The sequence below is a fragment of the Triturus cristatus genome, chromosome 12 (genome assembly GCF_964204655.1).
Source record: "Triturus cristatus chromosome 12, aTriCri1.1, whole genome shotgun sequence".
NCBI lineage: Eukaryota > Metazoa > Chordata > Amphibia > Caudata > Salamandridae > Triturus > Triturus cristatus.
Window position 1 is genome coordinate 537,913,599 of NC_140595.1, and position 23,938 is coordinate 537,937,536.

The 23,938-nt window shown below is 44.3% G+C and overlaps 1 protein-coding gene across 4 annotated transcripts in view; it reads right to left on the reverse strand.

Moving 5' to 3' along the window:
• Positions 1–23,938, reverse strand: part of LOC146776237 (dynein axonemal assembly factor 1-like) — a 668,903-nt gene that overhangs the window by 329,269 nt on the left and 315,696 nt on the right. For all 4 annotated transcript variants that reach the window (XM_085638027.1, XM_085638025.1, XM_085638028.1 and 1 more), the window contains one exon: positions 10,730–10,896. In XM_085638027.1, the coding sequence (XP_085494153.1) occupies positions 10,730–10,896 (167 nt within the window). The remainder of the gene's footprint in view (positions 1–10,729; positions 10,897–23,938) is intronic.

Below are 23,938 nucleotides of genomic sequence, written 5' to 3' on the forward strand. Positions count from 1 at the left end.
GTACATTTTGGATCTCCACTCTGTATATTTCCCTGCTGCTTTCTTTGCTGAGATTTTCCAAATTTTGGATTTGGCTAAGGCTACCCTAGTCTGTGCCTGGCCCACCTCTCCCCCATTAGCAATAGCCTCAACTAATTGAGTTTCTGCATCTGATAGTTTGACATATACTTCCTGAAGATTAGCTTTAGCCACTTTCTGAATCCTCCAACCATACCTTGAGGTTTCCCCCCTAATTCCTGCTTTCAGGGCATCCCAGACGATGCCCACCCGAGTACTACAGTTATTCTCGGAAATAAACCTCGGAACCCACGCTTCCATATGTGCAATGTAATCTTGATCAGATCAAAGTGCTCTATCAAAGGTCCACCGTGATGTTTCCCTTTTTACAGCCTGGAGCGGAATATCAAGAACAAGCAGATTGTGATCGGACATGCCCCGAGGGAATTTAAAAATCTGGTACCTAATCGACAAAATCTGGGACACAAAAAAATAAACTAACCTGGCACGTGATTGATGTGGGGCTGAAAAAAGGTGAATCCATCATCTTGAGATCCCTGCGACGTCCAGGCATCTACAAGCCCATGCGTCTGACAGAGTTCCAGCAGTGATTTAAAAACCTTGGGTTTACGTCCCCTGTATAAGCTTGACCCCAGCTTCATTGTATTGGCTCCCAAATTTATGTTAAAATCCCCACACTTAATCATTGGCAATGGCCACCCCACCAATTCCATATTTAACCAATTCAACAAAGCCGGGTCATCAAGAACAGAACCATAAACCGAGCAGACCGTAAAAGAAAAGGAACCCGTATTGCATAAAGTGAGGGCCCATCTGCCCATATGGTCCGCCTTGGACCGTGAAAAGCTGATGCTTTTCCCACGACCCATAATAGCTACCCCCTTAGTCCGTGTACCTTGGGATGTGGAGGAAATTAGCTGGTAGCCCCCTACTTCTGCGACCTTCTGCCTCCCTGCTTGGATGTGCGTCTCCTGTAAGCATATTATATCTGCATTCAAATACTGCATATCTTCACTAATCCTGCGCTTTTTATAGGGACAATTCAAGCCACATATGTTTACTAACACTATTCTAATCTTGCCCCGTGCCATTGAAAGCATTCTCATTTACCTTCCAGAAGATTTGTCTACCATACATATAATCTCCATGCCACTGCATATATTTTAACCCAATGAACCAGCCAGAACCCTTGAAGAACCCCCCCTCCCCTTCACCCCACCCCCTGCCTTATGGCAAAAAAGGTCCAAAGACCCTTGAGATGCTCCCTGCATGAAACTGCTTCCCACCACCACCCATCCAGCTCCCTTGTGCGAACACCAGAAAAAAACAAGCTTCCATAAGTCCAATACATCAAAATAGCCATATATTCCTCTTTAACCCCTTCCATGCTGCGCAAATTCCGCCGCTGTGCTGACGGAATCTTGCGCGGGCGTGGTCATGACGGAACGGTTCCGTCATGAGCACAGCTCAACCGTGGCTCATGACGGAACCGTTCCGTCATGAGCACCGAAGGGGTTAAGAGTCCTTGTGGGCCGAGGCTCCTGATAGCTTTCGTAGAAAATCTTGAGCTTGAGCCTTTAAAGAGAAGACCCTACTATTTCCCTGATGGATAACTTTGAGACAAGCAGGGCTCAATAAATACACTTCACAGCCAGCTTTTTGGAAGGGAGAGATAAGTTGTCGAAGCCTCCACCTCCTTTCAACCGTTGCCTGGCAAAAGTCTGGCCGGACAAACAAGGAGTGGCCCTCCGCTGAGCGCTTTGCTTCCGGGTGTGCTTTGTCAAAAACTGCTTGTCGCAACTGAAAATTACCAATAAAAATCAGTATTGCACTGGGTTTAATATCCCCTTCCATTTGGCCCTTTCTTTTCTTCAACATGAGTGGGAAACGATGCACCCGTTGCACTTCAGAATCCCAGTCCCAATGTGAGAGTTCGGGGAGTCCACCTTTCAACAAGCGGAGCACAAACCCACGAATATCTCCCCCTCTGCATTTTCCAGAATGCCCAGTAGCCTTAGATTATTACGCCTTTAGCAGTTCTCAAAATCCTCTAGCTTCCACATGACATCCGTCATCCTAGATTCATTAGATGTTATTTGTTGGGTAGTGCTCTCTGCTCCTGTCTCCAGAGTCAACACTTGTTTTTCCAGCACCATTGTTCTTTCTGTTATTTTCGTGCAGGTTTTGTTGATTTTCCTAATGGCCCCTTGTAACAGCTTGGTTGCATGGTAAGCCCTCTTATGTTCCTGTCGCTCCTCAGTTTGGATCTGTTCGAGAGTTGAGTAAATTAGATCCATTGAGGGAGAGGCCGCTGAGGTGGATGATGTTAAAGTAGATACGTTGCTCGCTCTACGAGTAGTGACCTCAGGAGTAGGTCCGTCATTGATATCAAAGAGCGTAGTGGTGTAGTCCCATTTTAATTGACCTGAGAGGCTTTGATCTGAATCAGAAGGCATAGCGTCCCGGTTTTTCTTTTTCCCTCCTTTAGTCTTGCTCCGTTGCCGCTTTTGAGTACTGGGGTTAGAGAAAGAGCTACCTGAATCTGACTCCTCCACCAAAGATGCCTCTTCGCCACTTGTGCAAACACTAAATTTGAGGTATCAGAGTCCTCATTAAGGGAGAAAAATGTATCACCACCATCGGGGGTTCCTGATGGTAACTGCAGTGACACAGACGGTTTAAAATTGGCAACTATTCCATCCTTAGACGCCTGATTCAACTCCAACCCCCTTTGTCCTCCCATTGAACCATTTGCTTCCGTGTGTTGACCTTTCCCCTGTGTAGTTGCCTGACTGCTAACCCCACAGCCTACATTAATGAGTAAAGAAGGTGTCAATCCTGTACTTACAGTTCCTGCGGCTATAGTATCCTCACCGCTTACAGCTGATTTTTGTTGAGCCTCCGAAGTGTTGATGATACCATCGGTGGAATTATCCACAGCACCTCCCCCAGGTCCAATGCGCTGCTCCCCTCTCTCCTGGGTCTTTCCTCGTCCCGAGAACATTCCCGGAATTACCAGAGGTTTGGTTATTCCAGCGTCCTCCTCCGCACTTGGATGCTGATCCCCTGCTTTCAGTTTCGAGGACGCCGCTTTCGCGCTCCCTGCCACTGCAAGAGAAGCATCTCCCATCTTCCTTCCTCCAGGTGCCCCTCGTGTTGCTGGGGGCCGTGCTGGCTTGTGGCCACCACCGCTCCGTCCCCAGTTGCTCTGTCGGCCCGGCCACGTTGGGGCTTGGAAACCCTTGGCAGCATGATACCTCGTCGCAGATGACAGCCTTGGAAGTCCGCCGCCGTACGTGCTCTTGAAGCCGTCCGGATTAACAGGTACACCACGATACTCGTTTTGACGTACGGGTGTCCCAGTACTCACCTAAGCCTATTTGTCCAACCATATCTGGCCATAGCATGCTTTTTAAAACACTCTATCTCCAGTCATCTTCAAAATTCCCCTTGAGTCAGATGGGTGGTGAATCGCAGCTCTCACACAGCCGCCATCTTGCCGCTTTGACCCTTTTTCTTTACTAAGATGTATCTTGAGTAGACCCCTCTCCCTCTTTGAGATGTTGGCACCTTTTCGATGGCTGATTTTCGCAGAAGGATGGCAACTTCGCGCTTCAATCTTCAAATCTGGTGACACGATGATGGAACCGGAGGGATGGAAGGAGGATAGCATCGAAAACGTAGAGAGTACCCATTCTGCAGCGTAGCGAACACCCACTGGTCCTTTGTGATAGCTCGTCACTCTTCGAGATGATTTGCAATACTTCCCCCCCACTGGAGTGGTGAACGGCGATGGGGGAAGTGGACACTCATTGTTTGGTCTGCGTCTTGGCAGAGGTGTTAGCCTGATGCTGGTTTCCTCTTCCTCTGGAGGAATGTTTGCCTTGATATTGAGATCTTTGTTGCCCTTGCTGATCCTGTTTTTTCTGCCAATGAGGGGTTTGAACCCTCTGTTGGATCACCAATTGTAAGGTCTGAATCTTTTTTGGAACTCCTTCTTTTTCTCTAGACCCACAGCCTTTAGTGTGTCTAGCTCCGTCTTCATCCGGGACATTTTTTTATCTGTGTGTGCCCCAAACAAAGATGAGCCGGAGAAGGGAAGATTTAGGATCTGAGACTGTGCCTCTGTTTTGAGCGCTGTGAGTCGGAGCCAGGAGGTTCTTCTAGCGCATATACCATGCGCATAGGCATGAGCCGAAAGAGTAGCATCATCAGCTGCAGAGTTGATAACTTGGTTAGCCTTCAAGCTGCCTTCATTCAAGATCTCATCAAAGTCCTTACGATCTTCTTGCAGTAAATTTTCTGTGAATCTTTGCAGGGAGTCCCACAGAGACCTGTCATACCCAAGAGAGCTGATGCACTAGATACCTTCCTCATAGAGGCTGATGTGCCGCATACTTTCCTTCCCCATGAATCCTGTGTCTTACTCTCCTTATCTGGTGGAACAGTAAAGGGGGAACCAATTACATGAGTCTTTTTTGTTGCAGCGATTATCACAGAATCCGGTGGGGGGTCAGATTTAACGAAAAGCAGGTCCTCTTCCGGTGAACGATATTTCTTTAAAATCCTAGCCGGCGCGGTCATGAGTGTTGCCGGCGTGAGAAAATGTTCATAACCAGTTCTATTAGTCCCGGGACCAATGGTAGCAGAGGTCTAGATGCTGCTCTTTGGTGTAAGGTTTCACAGATGACAGATGACGAACTCTGTCGAATCGGCGTAGGGATGTGTAGTTTTGCCACCCCTCTGCCAAGCACGTCCTGAAAAGTGCTCACGTCATCCACCGGAGAGACCCTCGACGGTGGGCTGTCAGTAAGAGTAGGTGAGTAGTCTCTGTGTGACGTGTATGTGGAAAAGGAGGAAGGTGTTGGAAATCTGTGCCTTCTCCTCCTGCTTCTGGATCTAGATCTCCTTCTGTGAGAGTGCGCAGGAGTGTGACTGCGACCCCTGGCTCTTGATGGAGTACACTCTCTATCCACTGCCTGTACCAGCCAAGCGAACGGAGGTCTGTTAAGGGGCCTCGAGTAATGCTGTGCCGCCGTGGCTGGAGCTGTGGCCCAGTGATGCAAGGGCCTGTTCCATCTTGTTGATAGACGGATGGAGGGCGATCTTTGTCCTTCTCGACCCTCAGGAGAATGATGAGGAGGAGGGGGGACACTTCTCCGTTACTTGCGCAGGCCTGGGCGGTGAATCTTGGTGTCCTCTGGACACTGGACTGCTGGACGTCGAGATTACAACCTCCGGAGATCTTGACGTTGAACCTCTGTGAGAACTGAGAGAACCTGTTCTCGACGTTGGTGATGGTGATGTAGAGAGGCTTACCAGACGTGAGGCCTCTTTGGACTGGTGCCTCGACGTCGATCTGGAACGTCTCTGGACCGACTGCCTTCTCAACTGTCGTCTTGGTGACAGTGACGCCTGCCTTGACGTTGACTTTCTCTTCTTGGACGGATGACTCAGTCTCACAGTCGACCGGCCTCTCAACGTCGAACGTCTACTTGACACCGGAGGAGTACCGTGGTTTGATGTCGGCCGCCACTGCTCTGAAGATCGGTGCCTCGACGTCGACCTGGAGTGTGCTGCCGTCGACGGAGACTTCTGCTTCGATGCCGGAGATCTTTGCACTGACCTCGATGGAGACTTCTGCCTCGACGCCGTCGACGAAGTCTTGTACCTCAACGTCGAAGATCTTTGGACTGACCCCGAAGGAGACTTCTGCCTCGACGTCGGCGACGGAGTCTTGTGCCTCAACGTCGAAGATCTTTGGACTGACCTTGACGGAGACCTCTGCCTCGGCATCGATCGCCATTAATGTGGCGACGATGGAGATATTCGCCTCGACGTCGATCGCCTAGCCAATGTCGACGGAGATTTGCTCCTCGACGTTGATCTTCGCCTGGTTGATGAAAACGAAGGGCCTTTTACCTTCGTCAACGTTGAGAGCAATGTCCTCGATTTTCCAGAAGAGTGATGTGCCAGCACCACCGTAGTCTTCGACGATGACGATTTCTTCGCCGCCGGCAGCCTCGACGTCGATCCTGATGCCGAAGGAGAACACGTCGGGACCTTGCCTCTCGACGTCGATCGAGTACTCTTTTTCTGCTGCCTCACTGGAGACCTACCTCTTTCAGAGAGGCCATAAAGTCGAATTCTCTCCCTGTCCTTGATGGTCCTTCTCGACAACTTCTTGCAATGATGACAGGAGGCAGAAGAGTGAGAATCAGGGAGGCAAAGAATACACACAGGGTGTGTGTCTGATCTGAGCTTCTTCTTGCCACAGGCAGGGCAAGGGTCGAATAAGGAAGGCATTTGCGACAGAAATAAATCTTTTCTGAAGCAGAAAAAGGTTTCACTCTCACTCTAAGGTTAAAAGACGTTGAATTAAAGCAAAAATTCTTCAAAAAAATCAGGTAATTTTTTACAGAAAGTCAAAAAAAGGAAGAGTTGTGAATCAAGGGTCCTGACTGAAGGAGCCGGAAAGAACAATTGACCTGTCACCCCTGAGGCATGATGGGAAGCTAGGGGTCATGGCTGCCTTAAAGGCACGGTGCCAGTTTTTGTGTGAAAATGCTTTCATTTTCTATGCTATTGGTTAACAATGCAGCCTGTACGCTAACAATGTCTGCTTTATTTTGCAGTTTTCTTCATGAGGTTTACTCATTAAAAACAGAGTTCAAGTGCTATTTGCCCTCTTGTGTTTTTATATACAAATTATGTATTTTGCAAACGCAGTTTGTGTTTATTACATTGTTTAGCCTCCTAGATGGGAGCTGCATTGGTATGAGAAAAAATGATATATGTGTATATATATACAGAGCTGCATATATATGTTTTTCATATATAATTTTTATTATTTCCGGGGTCCCCGCACATGGGTGGGAATATTCAGTGCTTATGACTATTGATGAGGATGCCCTGGAAGAGAAGCCTATTTACGAATCAGAAGCCAGCATTTAGGAAGGACAACGACACAAACCAATGGCAAATATGGGCGGAGAGTGGGCGGGGCTTCTATTCCCTACTCGACTACAGCAGATTGCCAGAGCAGCGCATGCGCGCTGGCTCAGGTTCGAACTAAAAAGGAGACAGACAATGGCTATCGTGGGCTGACACACTGCCCCTTGCTGTATGTGGTCTTGGGCAGAAGCAAAATGTTTAAAAGACTAATAGATTAAGTGGGGTGACTGAAACGGCCTCTGTATGTACATACAAAAGATACATAATAGGTAACTATGTAAGAATACTGCCATCTCGGTGTTCTGGTGAGATCATAAACCCTGAGGCTAAGGTAAATGTCACCAGAGGCCTGAGATGCCAATATTGGACAACAGTACACCTTACCCATTACATTGTTTTTCGTATCAGTACGTTTATCTGGGCCGCTACTTTCAAGAAGCAGTTCTCTATGCTAACTATAGGCACCAGGATGAATTAGGATGCTTAGGGGTTGTTTACTTTCATAAATAAACTGTTGATAAAACAATGGTGATTGTCTGTGGAATTAGCGTTCAGCTATAGTTATGGATTTATTGCCGTTGACATATAAATTGCCAACAATTTGCTGATTTAACCAAAAGGTGCTTCTAGCTATAATGGATTGATTAAAACTGCCAGTGAATATGCGGCATAATTTGCATTCCTGCTGCATAATATAAATACTTTTTCAATTCTATTGAGCTCAAGGAGGAGAGGATTATGCTTCTCTATCTTTACTGCAAAACTTTCAGCAGGCACTAAAAACACAGTGAACACAAACTACATTTCCCATAAATCCATCAGCCAAACAGGGGCCATCAATCCCTATATCAATGACAACTCACGAGGGCTCCTCCTAACTAGTGCAAACAGAATAACAGAACTCCAAACATCCCGAGTCTAACCAGCAAAGACTCCATCAGTCCTTGGAACGTACCAATGCCTGACACAAAGCAGCCATTGTTGAAAAACCTCGAACATAGACAAGAACGTAGCCAACAGGAACCGGACCTCGGATTTTCAGCTCTGAAAATGCTCATCTCTGCTTATGGTCTGAACTGGTCAATAAAAATAAAGGAGTAATCTCCACATACACCACCAACAAATTACACAGGGCAGGTAGAACAACAACATTATATGCTTATACAATAATGCAATAACTTTGACAGGTGGGATAATCCTCGCCTCCGTGTCCTCAACAGAATTGAAAATTCTTAACACGATTCTTGTGGCTCCGATTATGCTTGTTTAAAGCTAATTCACCACCACAGAAGCCACTTTTATAATAGGTTTATAATAATAACTTTTAAAAGTAAGAGTCTGAGGACAAATCAATCACTCACATAATGTCCTCCAAACAAGACCCCAACAGAAAGGATTTAGATGCCATAGAACCTGTACTGATTGCGCACCAAACACAGACACGTCTACCCCAGCCTCCGCCAGCAACCATTAGGTCCAACATACTAACGTGGCAAAGGCCACTGGCCCAAAGGGCCTCTCTCTGCAAAGCAATCAATTATTGCCCCAGAGCCAGGTCACGTCTCATTGAATTGCTTGCCTGCTTATAAGCCTAAAGGCATTTAAGAACACATAACTGTAGAACATTAGGAAAACCAGGGTACGAAATACATGTATACATTTTTTTCTTGTGCATTGAAAGCTGGAAAGAAACTCCTTCCTGTTGGCTGCAGCAGCAAAGAAAGAGGGAGTCCTTGTGGGTTATCCATGAAATAGGGGTTGGTGGCCCCTGATTGGCTGAGGAACCTATGAGAAAAGTAATTTTGTGTTTACTGTGTTTTGACAGGCTGCTCAAAGCTTTGCAGAAAAAACAGAGAAGCATAATCGGAGACTCCAGTCCTGACTTGAAGGAAAACGGGGAAGGCTGTCTCTAAGCCAGAGCAAAAACCAAAGGAAATGATGGACGGAGTGTTGAACATTGCAAGCACTCACCCCCAGTCAACTGATCTGGGTTTAATCCATCACCATTCTTTAGCCCACTCTGCCACCCCAGTTCAGACATGGCCATATGCAAATCAGTCTGACCCTGTGCCTCATGGGAACAGTCCAGCCCGAACTGCTAAGCCATGCCTTCCCTGGACCGGAAACAAGCTTCCTAGGACCGGTTTCTGGCATTTCAGCCGTCTTCAGCCAGGCTTGCTTGAATCCAGTGGCAAAGTGAGCAAGGGACTCACGTCTGAGCATACCCTGCCAACTTATGGCAAACAAAGCGGTACAAAAGGGGGGTGGTGATGGACGGAGCATCAGAACCAATCAAACACTCACACCCAGTCAACAGATCTGGGTTTGATCCATCACCGTTCTTTAGCCCACTCTGCCACCCCAGTTCAGACATGGCCATATGCAAATCAGTCTGACTCTGTGCCTCATGGGAACAATTCAGCCCGAACTGCCAAGCCATGCCTTCCCTGGACCGGAAACAAGCTTCCTAGGACTGGGTGTGAGTGTTTGATTGGTTCTGATGCTCCGTCCATCACCACCCCCCTTTTGTACCGCTTTGTTTGCCATAAGTTGGCAGGGTATGCTCAGACGTGAGTCCCTTGCTCACTTTGCCACTGGATTCAAGCAAGCCTGGCTGAAGACGGCTGAAATGCCAGAAACCGGTCCTAGGAAGCTTGTTTCCGGTCCAGGGAAGGCATGGCTTGGCAGTTCGGGCTGGACTGTTCCCATGAGACACAGGGTCAGACTGATTTGCATATGGCCATGTCTGAACTGGGGTGGCAGAGTGGGCTAAAGAACGGTGATGGATTAAACCCAGATCTGTTGACTGGGTGTGAGTGTTTGATTGGTTCTGATGCTCCGTCCATCACCACCCCCTTTTGTACCGCTTTGTCTCTAAGCCAGACCAAAAGATATCAGGGGGGTGCGAGGTAGAAAATAATTAAATTGGAGCAGAGAGTGGACAAATAATACAGAAGAGAACAGTGCCAAAGAATGTAGAAAATGCATGAGTACGGGACAGAAAGCGACTACTGACATAAAAATGAAGGACGGAATTAACAATGACGTCAGTGAGGGCAGGCATGGAAAAGCAGCTACAAATCTGGGCCGTGAAAAACATAGCCCAGAGCTGGATCACATGCCAAGGGAACTTCACTGTTCAAGGCAACAAAAAAAGGATTGCACACCGCCTGCTACAATGTAAACAAGCATTAGAACTGCAATTGGTCTCGGACAGAAATTGCCACTTTGCAGGTGCCGAACAGAGCATTGCTCCATGAAACGGCCTGAAAGCCTAAAACGATGCTGATAGCCTACAAAACAAAAAGGCAGATCAGGATGACCAGGAGGAACCACGGACGTATTGGGATGGCCAACGTAAGCAAACAATGAGTGAAATCGCCTGAGCGTGACCCAAGCATGCAAAGGTGGGAGAATCAGACCCAATGCACCAATTAAAAAAAACGTATTTCTAAATTGCACAACGAACAAATGGCAATACATGGGCATGCTAAAAGCCAATAGAGAAGATAACAACAGGTCTTGCAGACTGTGCTTGTGCGCTGCCTAGGCTCCACCTAAAAATACAACCAGCGCCACAAACACTACGAGCAGTAAGAAGTAGAAAGCAGACACGGAGAATGTCCAGGCCTCTGAGTGTAAAGAAAGCAGTGTCAATGTTGATTAATGTGTGGTTTATAAAAGACAAATAGGATGCAGTCACAAAATATCATAAGTAATTTCAAGATCTAGAATGTTTGGCCAAGGTTCTGCTTACCAGGTCGGGCATGATCTCTAGAACAGTGAGAATATTTGGATCCTCCAATTTGTTGTGAGACAGGTCCAGCACACTGATACTTGGGCACTCCTTGAGATGCTGCAAATCTTCTAGTGTCTCCAGTTTATTGTGTGCGATCTGGAGGGTGTTCAGGACTGGCAAGCAGGCTAGGAGACAGCAAGCACAAATCAGGGCTTCTATTACTTTATCTGTTTTGAGGCATGCAGTATGACTGGGTTGAAGCATTTGTTTAAAGGACAACCACAATTTCATTGTGGGTGATCAGGACTGTTTTTCATCTGAGAGAAATAATGAATTGTACCACCCATCACACAGTAAATACAGTTTGAAAGGACAAATGATTCAATTTAAACAATCATTCCCTAGTTGTAGAATAACTCCTCACTCTCAAAAACACTTTTAATTACTTCATTTCTCTATAACTTTGCAAACTTTAATGTGCATTTTCTTTTCTGTTTAAACTACAAATAAAATAACAATCCTTTTTCAGTAGGAGGCCACATTTAGAAGGCTAGGCGGTTTTCATACTTTCTACATTCTTTTGGTCCTGTACCCTCCAAAAATTAGTAGAATTGAGGGTACTTTTCTCCACGTCATTGGGGAAACAGTTGTCACTGCATAGTATCAATGGTGGTGCTGTGAACTGAATTCCTAGAGCCTCAAGAAGAATTTCATTCTAACAGAATAATCAAGCTACTACCTTGCCAAATATGACTATCCAAGGGTAGTGAGGGCAACAGGCACAGCTTACTTCAGGAGGTTATAGTAGGCTCTCATCCGACTTAATATGACATTGGTAATATAGTCAATAAACTCAGTGTCTAGCCAGATCTATATCTGTTTAAAAGGAATACATCATTTCATTTAAATATGTTAGTTTAAATTAGGGTATTTACAAAATGAGTTGCCCTAGTGCATTCCTTGAGATCAAGCTATGACCTCCAACACTTTAAGATCATTTACACACTAAGGGCCTCATGTAGGAAGCCAAATACCGGTCGGTAACGGCCGATTTTCGGTAATTATACCGTTACCGACCGGTATTTTGGCCATTGGTATGTAGGGGGACAAACTTTGCTTTCGGAATTTACCGAATCGGTAAAATTACCGATTCGGTAATAATACCGAATCGGTAATGTTACCGAATCGGTAACTTTTCCGAATCGGTAATTTTACCGATTCGGTAAATTCCGAAAGCAAAATCGAGATGTAGGGGGAGTGTGTGTGTGTGTTTAAGAGTCGGTATTTACCACCAACTTATAGTTGGTGGTAAATAATGAATGTATGTGTAAATGCATTTTTACGCGCGTAGCAGTGTGCAATGTGGCATACATACATGCCCTTAGGGCATGTATGTGTGCCACATGTGCACACATGGCCGAATCAGGGGTGCAACAGGGTGTCAATGTGACACCCTGCCACCCTTGTATGTGTTCCCCCCATTACCGAATCGGTATTTACCGATTCGGTAATGAGGCATACCTTCCCATCAATGGGAAGGTATGCCTCATTACCGAATCGGTAAATACCGATTCGGTAATTACCGACTAGTAACGATTCGGTAAAAAATACCGACTCATTACCTACATACCAGTTACCACTTCTAAAATACCGATTCGGTATCGTTCGGTATTTTAGAAGTGGTAACTGGTATGCTACCTACATGAGGCCCTAAGTGCTTAAAATCTTTATTACTTGTTGTAAATGTTATCCAAAGGGGAAAGGTGTGGCTGTCCTCATGAGACTTTGTGAGCTTGGGTCTTACTACAGTTTTTATTTACCTTGCCAGCCAATGGGGAGAGGTGCTGGACAGACAGTTATAATGTGTCAAGCTTGCTATGTGTAGCAAATCCGCTTTACCTGCATTTTCACAACAGATTTTTCACATTTTCCTGGACCATATTTTTCTGGCTGCTACATTCTATGCACTTAATCAGTGCTAAACAAGAATGAAGTGTCTGTGCTTCCCCACTAAATCATGTGCTGTACATTGGAACTCCATATATGATATATTTATCTTCCCTGTAAGTCCATTGTAAGTGGTGCCTAAAGTGTGCCAATAACTGGGAAGTTAAACACAATATGTGGACTAAGGTGTTTATTTACACCACCCACAGATATGACAAAAATATGTGTCTTCCATGAGCACCATTGTTCTCTTGCTAGGCTGCAGTTTAAAAACACTGCTGATACATGTCAGCGAAAAATGCATTGGCCAAGTAGGAAAAGACTATTTTTATAAATAGGCTTTCCTGTTTTCACTTTCTACTTTTGGTAAATTCTGGTGGTTTTTTTTCAGTATTTTCCAGTGAATTCAACAAGTTAAAAAAACAGTGGTTATCAGTGGTTACACATTTTCTCACCATTAAAAAAAACAGAAACAGTGCTTTTCCGGTGTTTATGAAACGTCTTGCTTTTATCATTGCTTACCTTCTGCACTGATAGTGCATGGCATATGGACAATATACGTACAGTGCATATGAGGTCCAAATACTTTTTTACAAATCAAACCTATTGCAGGACACCATATAATTCTTATTCAGTGAGTCTTTGGTCATGCGGCCATCTCTTTCCTTCCCATGTAAACTTGTATCTATGAAAAGGCCCTCTCAACATTGACACTTGAGTCGGGCAATCTCAAAACAGCCAGTACAGAAATTTCTAACTCTGGCCACTGACATAGCTTTCCATGCCAATACTAGTGCACCTGAAGATTGTAATTCTCTGGGACAGGTTCTACAAAATGTGTGTTGAACTGGACGAATATCCCCTTATTGAATTGGTCAAAATTGAAGCAGTATTTTTCAAAGTCTGGAGAAACTTTCCCTTTACGGAAGGTATCTACAACTTGTGCAGAGTACCACAGTGAGGCTCCATTAACTTCAAATGCAATGGTCAGTGAAGGGACTTTTCTATGCATCATTGCAAGCAATTTCTCACGCATTTTAAAATAATATTTCCTGAATTGCTCATCAACACGTTTTTGCTTACCAAGTGGCAAGCATTCTACCAAGGAACATGCTGTAGTGCCAAAGTCACTAAAAGTGTAGTTCAGCCTACTCTCACTGAGATGTTTCACATCTACGCCAATGACTCTGAACATTTGGTAGACTCTAGTTTTTTTATGTCAACTACAGCAGTCATGTTTCCTGTAAAAATCTAAGAATGCAGTAGAGTGTACTTTTTTCACATTACTATCAATATGCAATTGAAGATCCTCACGTTTCTTACCTTTGGCGTCATCACTAAGAGGAAATCCTGTAAACAGTCGCCACATGGATAATATAGCATTCACGGCCTCTAGGACTGAGAACTACCAGCTAAATGACACATTTGGGAATACTGGAATGGACTACAAAGTCAATAGCATTCTTCATTAACTGTGAAGATTGTAAAGATGCGTTCAGCATACCAACAAGAAGCGGCAAGGATCTCTTACAGGGAAGCACTTCAGCTCAGGTATCGACTTTGACAGGTCATCACACAACTTTTTCATATACTTTGCTGAATCACTGCATATACAATTTCACTCCAATCTTTGTTGAACTTAGTAAGAACTTTTTGCACCAGCTTTCCAAGTGTCACCGCATTCCATGTTTTCCAAAGGTCAGTTGTTATGTTTTCACCACTTTCCCAGATGCTTGGTGGCAGCACTCTTTTCACATATACCTGTCACTACACCTTGCACTGAATGTTTAAAGCCTGGGATATTTAGCAATTCACCTACTACCAATCATGACTCATTAGAAAAGAAGAATGATGTATCAAAGGGTTTCACCCATTCTCTGTCTTTGGGTAAATGTGATGATACATATTGGGAAAGATTCTTATGAAACCAGCCATTTTACCTATCAGTGAAATAAATAATCAAACATAGCCAAACGATAAAATAAGTAAATAAGACCTAAAACATGCTTCTAAACCCTGCATCTTTAGACCAAAGACCATAACACTGAAAAAAGTAGAAGGAAGAAGAAACATTATTTTAGTGACATCCCTAAACCACAAACCTCAAGCAGAATAATGTTAGCCCAGTCTGTCTTGCTGCTACCTTGAATAACAAAGTTACATGAAATTGGCCTCTTCGGGAACAAATAAAAAAGGTTCTTTCACTCTCCTTTTCCTTTCTTTGAATGGCATTTAGTTTATGGTTGTGCAGGTGCATTTTCAGTGTTCATATGTTTACACTGGTGAGGACTATCTCCCTTTCAGTGGGGTTTTATCAGGTATTATCGGTTTAAACCTAAAACAGTATAGCATATTTATGAATTGATGTCATCCCTCAACTCTGCATTGTAAACCGACAGGTCAGGGTGCTAATGTAAAAAAATAAGGCACACTACATATTGGGGTGAATGTGCCTGAACAGTATAATTCACAGTGCAATAAAACCCAACAGCTATTTTACTTTGTAGGCTTTGCCTAGGTGGGATTAAATGTTTATTCTCCATTTAGGAAAGGACTAGAAAAATGCTTCAAAGTTATTTCCTGCTTAGTTTTTAAAATTTGAATTAATGACTAAATCAGATGTTTGCACTTTATCTTAGGTAGAAAAGAAACTTTGTAAACATGTATTTTGGCCTTACTGAGCCAAACAATTACTTAAAAACAGTTCTGCCACTATCCATATCATCAGAGCTGAAACACATATTCTTGGCTGAGAGAGTTAAGTACCATGGCTCAGAGAACAAGGGCCTGCCTCTGAGCACAGGAAAGACCAATGGATGTTAACTACTGACAATTTAGCAGGGATTAGCTATACGGGAGTGGACATGAGCAGATGGCAGAGCAAAGGCCAGCTTTAGCGCTGCCTCTTTTGACTTGGAGTTGCCTGGGAGGGATTTTCCTATTAATTTCTGGACTCTCCTAAACAGTCAGACACCAGCTACAGTAAAAGGAAAAAAACAGATTTGACCCAGGCACCTAGGAGAGTGGCCAAGAAACTGAGGAAATATCTGCCTGGTTGCAGATGGATCCTGTCATGTTGAACAAGTGATCCAAGGTAATTATACTGTAAAGCAAAAAGGAAGTGCTGCAAAAGGAGGAAGTGGGACTGCGAGAAGATAGTTAAGGTTGGAAAGTACATTGTCTCACTTAAAGGCTAGTGCACAGGATAAATACGATACCACATCCACCACCTTCTCATAACATTCCCGGGCCTGGGAAGACATCATCTGAAGAACACTCTGCTCGAAGAACAATTCGGACTTCAGACTAATCATGGAAGAAGACTCACACAAGGACTCAATGACTTCTGAAGTCTATTGGCACCAGGGGCTGGACCTGCACTCCAAAGGTCAAGTGGTTGCCTCCTATTTATCTGCTTCATGGACATAAAAAGTAGAAGTATTCCTGACTCCAAGAGGGCCCAGTTGACTAAAGAGAACTAGACCTTGCACGCGAACTGGCTGGAGTGTGAGACCTGGTGACCACTAATGTGCCCTGAGGAGTTAGGGGATGCATGACTAACCAGAAGAAGTTTTCACAAGAGTTGCAAACTAAGTCTGAAGGTAAAGCTTTTGACTAAGACAACCCTCTTGGTGTATCGATCCTCCGCTCAATAGCTGTCATCGAAATAGAGCCTACCACAAACTGTTGCTTTTCAATAATGCTTGAGATTTTGTTGGATCTTTCTGCTTTAATACTTTTAAAATACATACCTACTGTTCCACTTACCCTAATTATATGACATCCGCATCTTTTTGCTCTTTAAATTTTCTCTATTTTCAAAATTGGTTTGGGAATTTTATTGTGTTTTATTTCATACTTTAAAATTGTTGGTACTCCTTAAACTTAGCACGTACTTCTCTGGAGACTCCTGCGCTACTTGTGTCATAGTTACCAGGGCTTGAGCAGAGGTCCTCTCAGAATTTTGTTTTGACCTAACCAGAGTTGTTTATCAAGCCGGCAGGGGTCCCCCCTCCCAAATTAAAAACCCCATGCTGAATACTACAAAATGTATCTTATGCCCACATTTCGCAATTGGCTTTGATTAAGGATTGGACAGCTACAAGATTTTGAGGTCCTGTGTTGGAAAAACTTAAACATCCATCACTCCTACCTAAACTGGAACACAAGTTCCAAAACAAGATCTTGGGTGATGTTGAAATGCCCCGGGCCAGCACACAATATTTTGGTGCCAAGTAAACAGTCTGCCAGTGAACCTTCATTCAGGAATCTTTAAGAATTGAAAAGGTAAGGAGCAGAATATATGACCTCTTATGTGTTACTATGCCAAGTCGCATATTCAAATACTAACACAGGCTAGCACCCATTTCTACACTCACAAAGGGTTCCAAACATCAAAACCCTGAATCTTGGAACTGGCCTGTGAAACACAAGGTTTACAGTTATCAGAGTGACTCTGGGGTTGGAGGCTCCACGTGGTTTGCCAGCTGTGAGTGAGGGTCCACCCACAACTTAAAATTTCAATATCTTCAGAATTATAAAGTTGAGGAACAGAATTCTAATGGTCTTACAATTAGGGAACCAGCCTCCTTTGCTGTGAAGAGGAAATTCCTGTGTGTCTCTCTGCAGCTGGAAACAGGCAGAGGAATTATCTTGCAATGCTAGAGATGGCAACTCAGTTCCTCAATAATTTGGTCTTGCAGTTACTTCTTAGCCTAACAGAGTCAGCTGGGCATTTCCCTGGATCCTCCTATTCTGAGGCCTATTGGTTGCCATGCCAACCAGTAAAGCTTCTACTTCTGTCCGGTCACAGTGTACAGTGCTAAAGACCTTGGTCTGTTACTGGATTCGAAGAAAAGAGTAACCAATTAGGCCCTGTTTCTGGCAGACATCTAACAGGGTTGGGTTAAAAAAGTGCTTTTGCAAAGTGCAGATGAAGAGCAACTATTGGCTATATGGAGGTTTTAGTGGGTATCCTTCCTTGGGGACACCAGATAGAAAACTGCAAGTTAAAGGCAACCTATCTTTAAATATGGCACTCTCTATTAATAAGGGCAAGGTGCTTTACTCTCAGCCTTTACAGAACAGGTAAAAGATAGGGCGGGCAGATGGTACAGCTGGTCAAAAAATATAGAATAAACTTTGACTGATTCTAGGCAAGCTTAGATAGGTTCCTTAGCCGCTTAGGCAAAATGCAGGAGAACAAATGAAGGAGTGAGGGGAGGACAGTGGTTATGGTAAACAGAAACTGACTTGGCTTGGCAGAATGCATGTTCCCCAAGAACCCCAAGTACTTGAGAATCTCAGTGCGAGGTCCAAGGAACACTGTACATACAGGTAGTCACAGTCAAATCAAAATGAAAACATTCTGAAAGACAGCCACCATTTTGTCCAGACCGTCAACAATGCACTCAATGGACAAAATTAATTCTGCACATAATCTACCAGCATACCACAGATGTGAAACATGCTACAAACCTGCAATACAAGTCATGGCAGGAAGACATCAACAGTTTTGAGGACTTCAAGGAGATTCTGGAAGACCCACTCTCTACTAGAGGCTCAGATGAAATACCATCTCTCCTGAATGCAATTCAGCTAGTATTTACATTCCAGCCTCACAACAGCCTATTGAGAGAGGTCAGTAGCCCTTTGACAAGGTGTTGTGGTATGCTCTAAAGGTACTTACTAATCAGCAGACCCTAGAACTATGTGTCATGGTGGGTAAAAAAATGATGGACTGGGATGCAGCCCTGTGCAATTACCAGTGCCTGAGATTAATTCAAGCATTCCACCCTTCACTTTTTTTATACTTCAGTGTGACTTCCTAAAATCAAACTGATATGCACAGACATGAGCCCCATGCTCACTGAGCCACTGGAACCAAGCTGCACCCTACTGATGAGGCCCAACTAGTCTGAAACCGAGGACGTATATGTTTTCTAGTTGAGAGGGGACCTGGCTTGGATATTTAGGCTAGACTGTTCCTATTGGGGCAGCAGGATCAAGGTTATTTAAATATGGTTGTTGGCAGGGTGGCCAAAAAAAAAAACGATGGATGGGATGCAACCTGAGTAATTACCATTGACAGAGATTGATTTAAGCATTTCACTTGTAACTTTTTTTAATACATTATAACTGTATACACAGGGCATGTGGAAAACGCCGAACAGTGGCAGAGTGGACCAGCTTTACTAGCCATGTAAGAACAGTTTTCCAAACAGTAACATCTTCAACTAATTTTTCCAGTGGCTCTGGAGGGCAACTCACAAATCGAGAGAATAATGTTTACAGGGAAGATACTTCTCCTTCGCCAGCAAAGGATGCCCCTTTGATTTGTAAACTGTAGACTACATTTCATAGCAAATATTTTCCGAAGGGAGAGGGAATAACAAGGGCGTTTACAATAAATTATTTACAAGGAACACTCAACCCACTTAAATACTAGTTCCATCCATCCAAATCCAAGCACAAATTCATGGAATTTATGGACATCCAAGCTACTACTCTTAATAAAATACCATGCCACCTTCATTTGTCTGTCCCTGATTACTCCTTTAGTTGAGCTGATGACAGTCAGGTACAGGAACAGCATGCATCTTTGATCCCCTTTTGTAGGTGCTCCAGGCTGGAGACAATCACAGTCCTAGACAGGGCTTCAACTACAATGATCAGCGTGGGCCCAACTGGGGCTGCACCTTACCTGGTTCTATTGAAGCTACAACTGCTGTGACCACCATCGGCCTGACTTTGGCTGCAATTGTCCTCAGACCTGGTGAGGCTGCAACCCTTTGAGACCGTCCCCGCCAGCTCTACTCCAGTGCCTGCCCCATGAGCTCCACAGACTGCTGTTCGGTGGGCGTGCTGTCAGATGCGGCCTGCACCACACTTCCTTGGCCAAACAGACTTAGTGCTGGCCACGACCCCCTCCGGAAACAAGCAGGAGCGCCACCAGATAACAAAAAGGCAAACAAGGACTCAAATATGCCACTGTTGCAAAGGGGGTAAGACTTAAATACTGAGTGTGCATTTAATTGTGAGCCAGAGAGTTGCACCTGTACTTGATTCATGATATATTCTGATTTCCCAAGGGTAGGGGACTACCTGTGAGGAATAATCTCACCTAGGGGTGCATGTATGGTCATTGTAATTGTGCAGTATTTAATACAAATGTGTGATCAAAGTACTTTGTTTCTTTGAAAAGGGCTGGACATAGGATATGTTCTATCTGTTGGTTGATTGTTGAGTGCTGAGTACCCAACACTAAGCCACGGAAGCCTGTGTTTGCTCTTCCTCGATATCCTGGGTGTCAAGTAGGGTGTTAGGCTTGGCCTAGTTGACAAAGACATAGCAGGCAGACCCCAGGACATATGTGGGAATCAAACTCAACCCTATGGTAAAGGCCCAGTAATGCCTTCCAGCCATGTGCTCCCACACCCCCCAAAGAGGTCTGATAACAGTCACCTCTGCTTTTCTCCGCTAGAGGATGCTCTAAAGTGCTTTCAGAAAAAATCAACACACTGGAAATATTCAGGTACAATTTTAACACCCTTTTCACATCAAGTGTAAGTGCTCCTGTTCATCAGGAAGGAATTTTATGGCTTTGATGGGCACTATTCCTGCTTTCTTTTCTAGGTTACTGCACTGTATAAGTAGTGCCAAATGCACTGTATATAGTAAATTAGCTATCAATAAAAAGAGGAACGAATGTGGCCTATTTGGGCATGTTTTCTCCCATTGTGACTGATTGGTAACATTCCTTGAAATGTTGTGTTCCAAGATAATATAATAATATAATAATAATATAAATCATTTTATATATAAATATATATACATTTTTTTTCCCAAAGGCCCAAAGCTTTTCAAAGGCGCACTCGACAGGTGAATTAATTGCAGTAGGTATCCGGAGTGAATGTTGACCCATTTCGCCGCATCTCCTGTGCTGCTTCATGGGCGTTAGGCACAGTTCCTGTCATGCAGCCTCGCATTTCAATTTGCGCAATGGTGCAGCCTTCCACGGTCAGGACGGCCGTGTTGTCAATTTTCCTCCAAAGGCCCAAAGCTTTTCAAAGGCGCACTCGACAGTGGAAGGCTGCACCATCGTGCAAATTGAAATGCGAGGCTGCGTGGCAGGAACTGTGCCTAACGCCCGTGAAGCAGCACAGGAGATGTGGCGAAATTGGTCAACATTCATTCCGGATACCTACTGAAGGAGAGAAATGCTTTTTAATTAAGGATGTACCAGAACCTACTTAGGGAATAATAATGCTCCACAAATGGACTACATGTCCCATCATGCCTGAAACAACGTTCGTACTACACGTGAACCCAATTAGGGTAATGCATGGTTACAAAAAGTGAAAGGGGAGCTCTCTGTGTACATTCTAAGCTGCCCAAGATGAAGAGGCTTGTTGCCTCGAAAAGCGTCGGCAAAGGACATCAAATAAAATATTTACACTGGAATTAATTCTGGCCGCCTTGTGCAATTAATTCACCTGTCGAGTGCGTCTTTGAAAAGCTTTGGGCCTTTGGAGGAAAATTGGCAACACAGCCATCCTGACCGTGGAAGGCTGCACCATCGCGCAAATTGAAATGCGAGGCTGCGTACAAAAAGTGAAAGGGGAGCTCTCTGTGTACATTCTAAGCTGAAAAACCAAAACAGTTCAAAGCAAGGGGGTCCTAGGGAATTTTTACAGACCACAGCAAGATTTATTCCCCATACAATATGTCAAAAAACAGTACGAAATCTTGGGGTCTATGTACAAAACGTTACGATTGTGTAACAAAGCACTACTAAGGCTTGATAAACCTACCAGCACAAAATTGGTGCTGGTAGGTTTATCAAGCCTTAGTAGTGCTTTGTCACACCATCGTAACGTTTTGTACATAGACCCCAAGATTTCATACTGTTTTTTTACATTCTAAGCTGCCCAAGACGAAGAGGCTTGTTGCCTCGAAACGCGACGGCGAAGGACATCAAATAAAATATTTACACTGAATGAATGCTGGCCGCCTTGTGCAATTAATTCACCTGTCGAGTGCGCCTTTGAAAAGCTTTGGGCCTTTGGAGGAAAAATATATATATATATATATATATATAAATATATATATATATATATATATATATATATTCACTGAAAAAACCATAGGTTTCACACATGTTATAGTTAGCTGGACATTTTACTGATAAAAAACCAATGAAATTCCCCCGTTATAGTTAGTTCAGCTAACTATAACTCGCGCGCCCGCAATGATGTCATGAGTGATGTCACAGACCATGTCATGAGTGATGTAATATGTGACGTCATCAGCAGTGGATTGCGTGCGCGCGAGTTATAGTTAGCTGAACTAACTATAACGGGGGAATTTCATTGGTTTTTTACGAGTGAAATGTCCAGCTAACTATAACATGTGTGAAACCTATGGTTTTTTAAGTGAATTTGCAAGGTTTTTTAAATGCTAATTTATGAATGTATTATTATATTTTTTAAATATTTATTTTACAATAAGCTACCTATATATATAGTTATAGATTAACTTTATCCTGTAATATGGAATGGCTCCGTTTTTTTATTTTTATTTTGTATAGAGTTGAACAGCATAGTTAATATCTTCTATAAACTGTGTTTATAAGTGTTTTTGACCATGCGCGCACGGGGCGCGCACGGTGCACGCATGCGTATGTGCTCCGTGTGCGCATTCGTACGTGCTCCGTGTGCGCATGTGTACGTGCTCCACATGCGCATGCGTACGTCGTGCGTGCTCCGTACGCGCGTACTCCTTACGCGCATGCGCGCGTGCTCCGTACGCGCATGCGTGCGTGCTCCGTGCGCGTACGCGCATGCGCACGTGCTCCGTACGCGCATGCGTGCATGCTTCGTGCGCGTACGCGCATGCACGCGTGCTCCGTAAGCGCTTGCGTGCGTGCTCCGTGCGCGCACCGTGCGCGCACAGCAAGTCATGTGATTTAGAAACAACACTTTTCATTGGTTTATAGTAGTTTCAGGTCATGTGATTAAGAAACAACACTTTTCATTGGTTTATAGTAGTTTCAGTTCCAGAAACTTCCAACACCACACCCACTCCCCTCATTATTACTTCTGATTCCCTGGGAGAAGGAGCTGAGCAGCTTTTCCAGTACTCCAGTCCTTGAGAATGGCAGAGCAGCAGTCATCTTCTGGGAGTGAGCAGGAGACCCTTGTGCCGCAGAGACAGAGGAAACAGAGAAACTCTTTTATATGGCAATTTTTCACTTTTCCAGAGGGGCAGAAGAAGGTGAATGCTCCAAAAGTCACCTGCACTATTTGTAATGGTGTCTTATCAAGAGGAGATCCTAAAAAGAAATACTCTTTTAGTATCTTCACTATGATCAGGCACGTTAGAGATGTGCATCCTGTGGCTTATGCTCGAGCTGCTAGAGAAAACCCTCCAGCAGCTCAGCCGAGCACATCCGCAGCAGCTCAGCCGAGCACATCATCGGCAGCTCAGCCGAGCACTTCATCTGCGGCGGCAGCTTCACCTGCTTCTGTTCCTCGGGATATACACCCTCTGTTTAAGAGGGTGCATATACGGTGCAATGCGTGCAATGCTCTTCTCTCCTATGGAGACACCAGCATTCCCCTAATAGAGAGCAAGATACAGCAGCACACGTGCGGCACCCTATAATGTCATTTTTCTGTTCCTCTGTTCCTCAATTAACACAACGGCTCTTTTTAGAGCCACCTAACATCTTAACACTTAAATAAAGGAGGTAATTTTAATAATTTGACTGCGGTTGTTCTAGGTGGTGGACTTCCTTTCAAATAGCAATTTGGCCTTAAAACACCATGGCAACTATCTTTTGGGGACTCTGGGTTTAATCAAAGCTTACTGAGACCATGGCAACACCACATCAGATCACTCAGCCACCACCATTCCTAAGTTAGCCAGGTAAACCAGTAATGATGTGGTCTGAATGGTTCAGGCTGTTTGAGAACCATTTGGTGGCTATTGATGCCATAGATATGCTACTGCTCGTAATTTTGCCATGCTATTTGGGGTCTGAGGCAAGCAGCTCAGCGCATTTTTGATAGTCTCCCACCGACACCTCCTCCTCAAGGTAAGTCTAGTGATAGGCAATGGAATGTGTATTTGGTTTGGAGGTGATTATGAGACTAAAGAAACACTTTTAAGAGCCCCTAACATCATGTTGGTGCGCCATAATTTCTATAAATGTAAGAAAATGGAGGACGAAAAGGTTGAGGAGTACATTTCAGTGTTAAGGGTATTGGCAACTACATG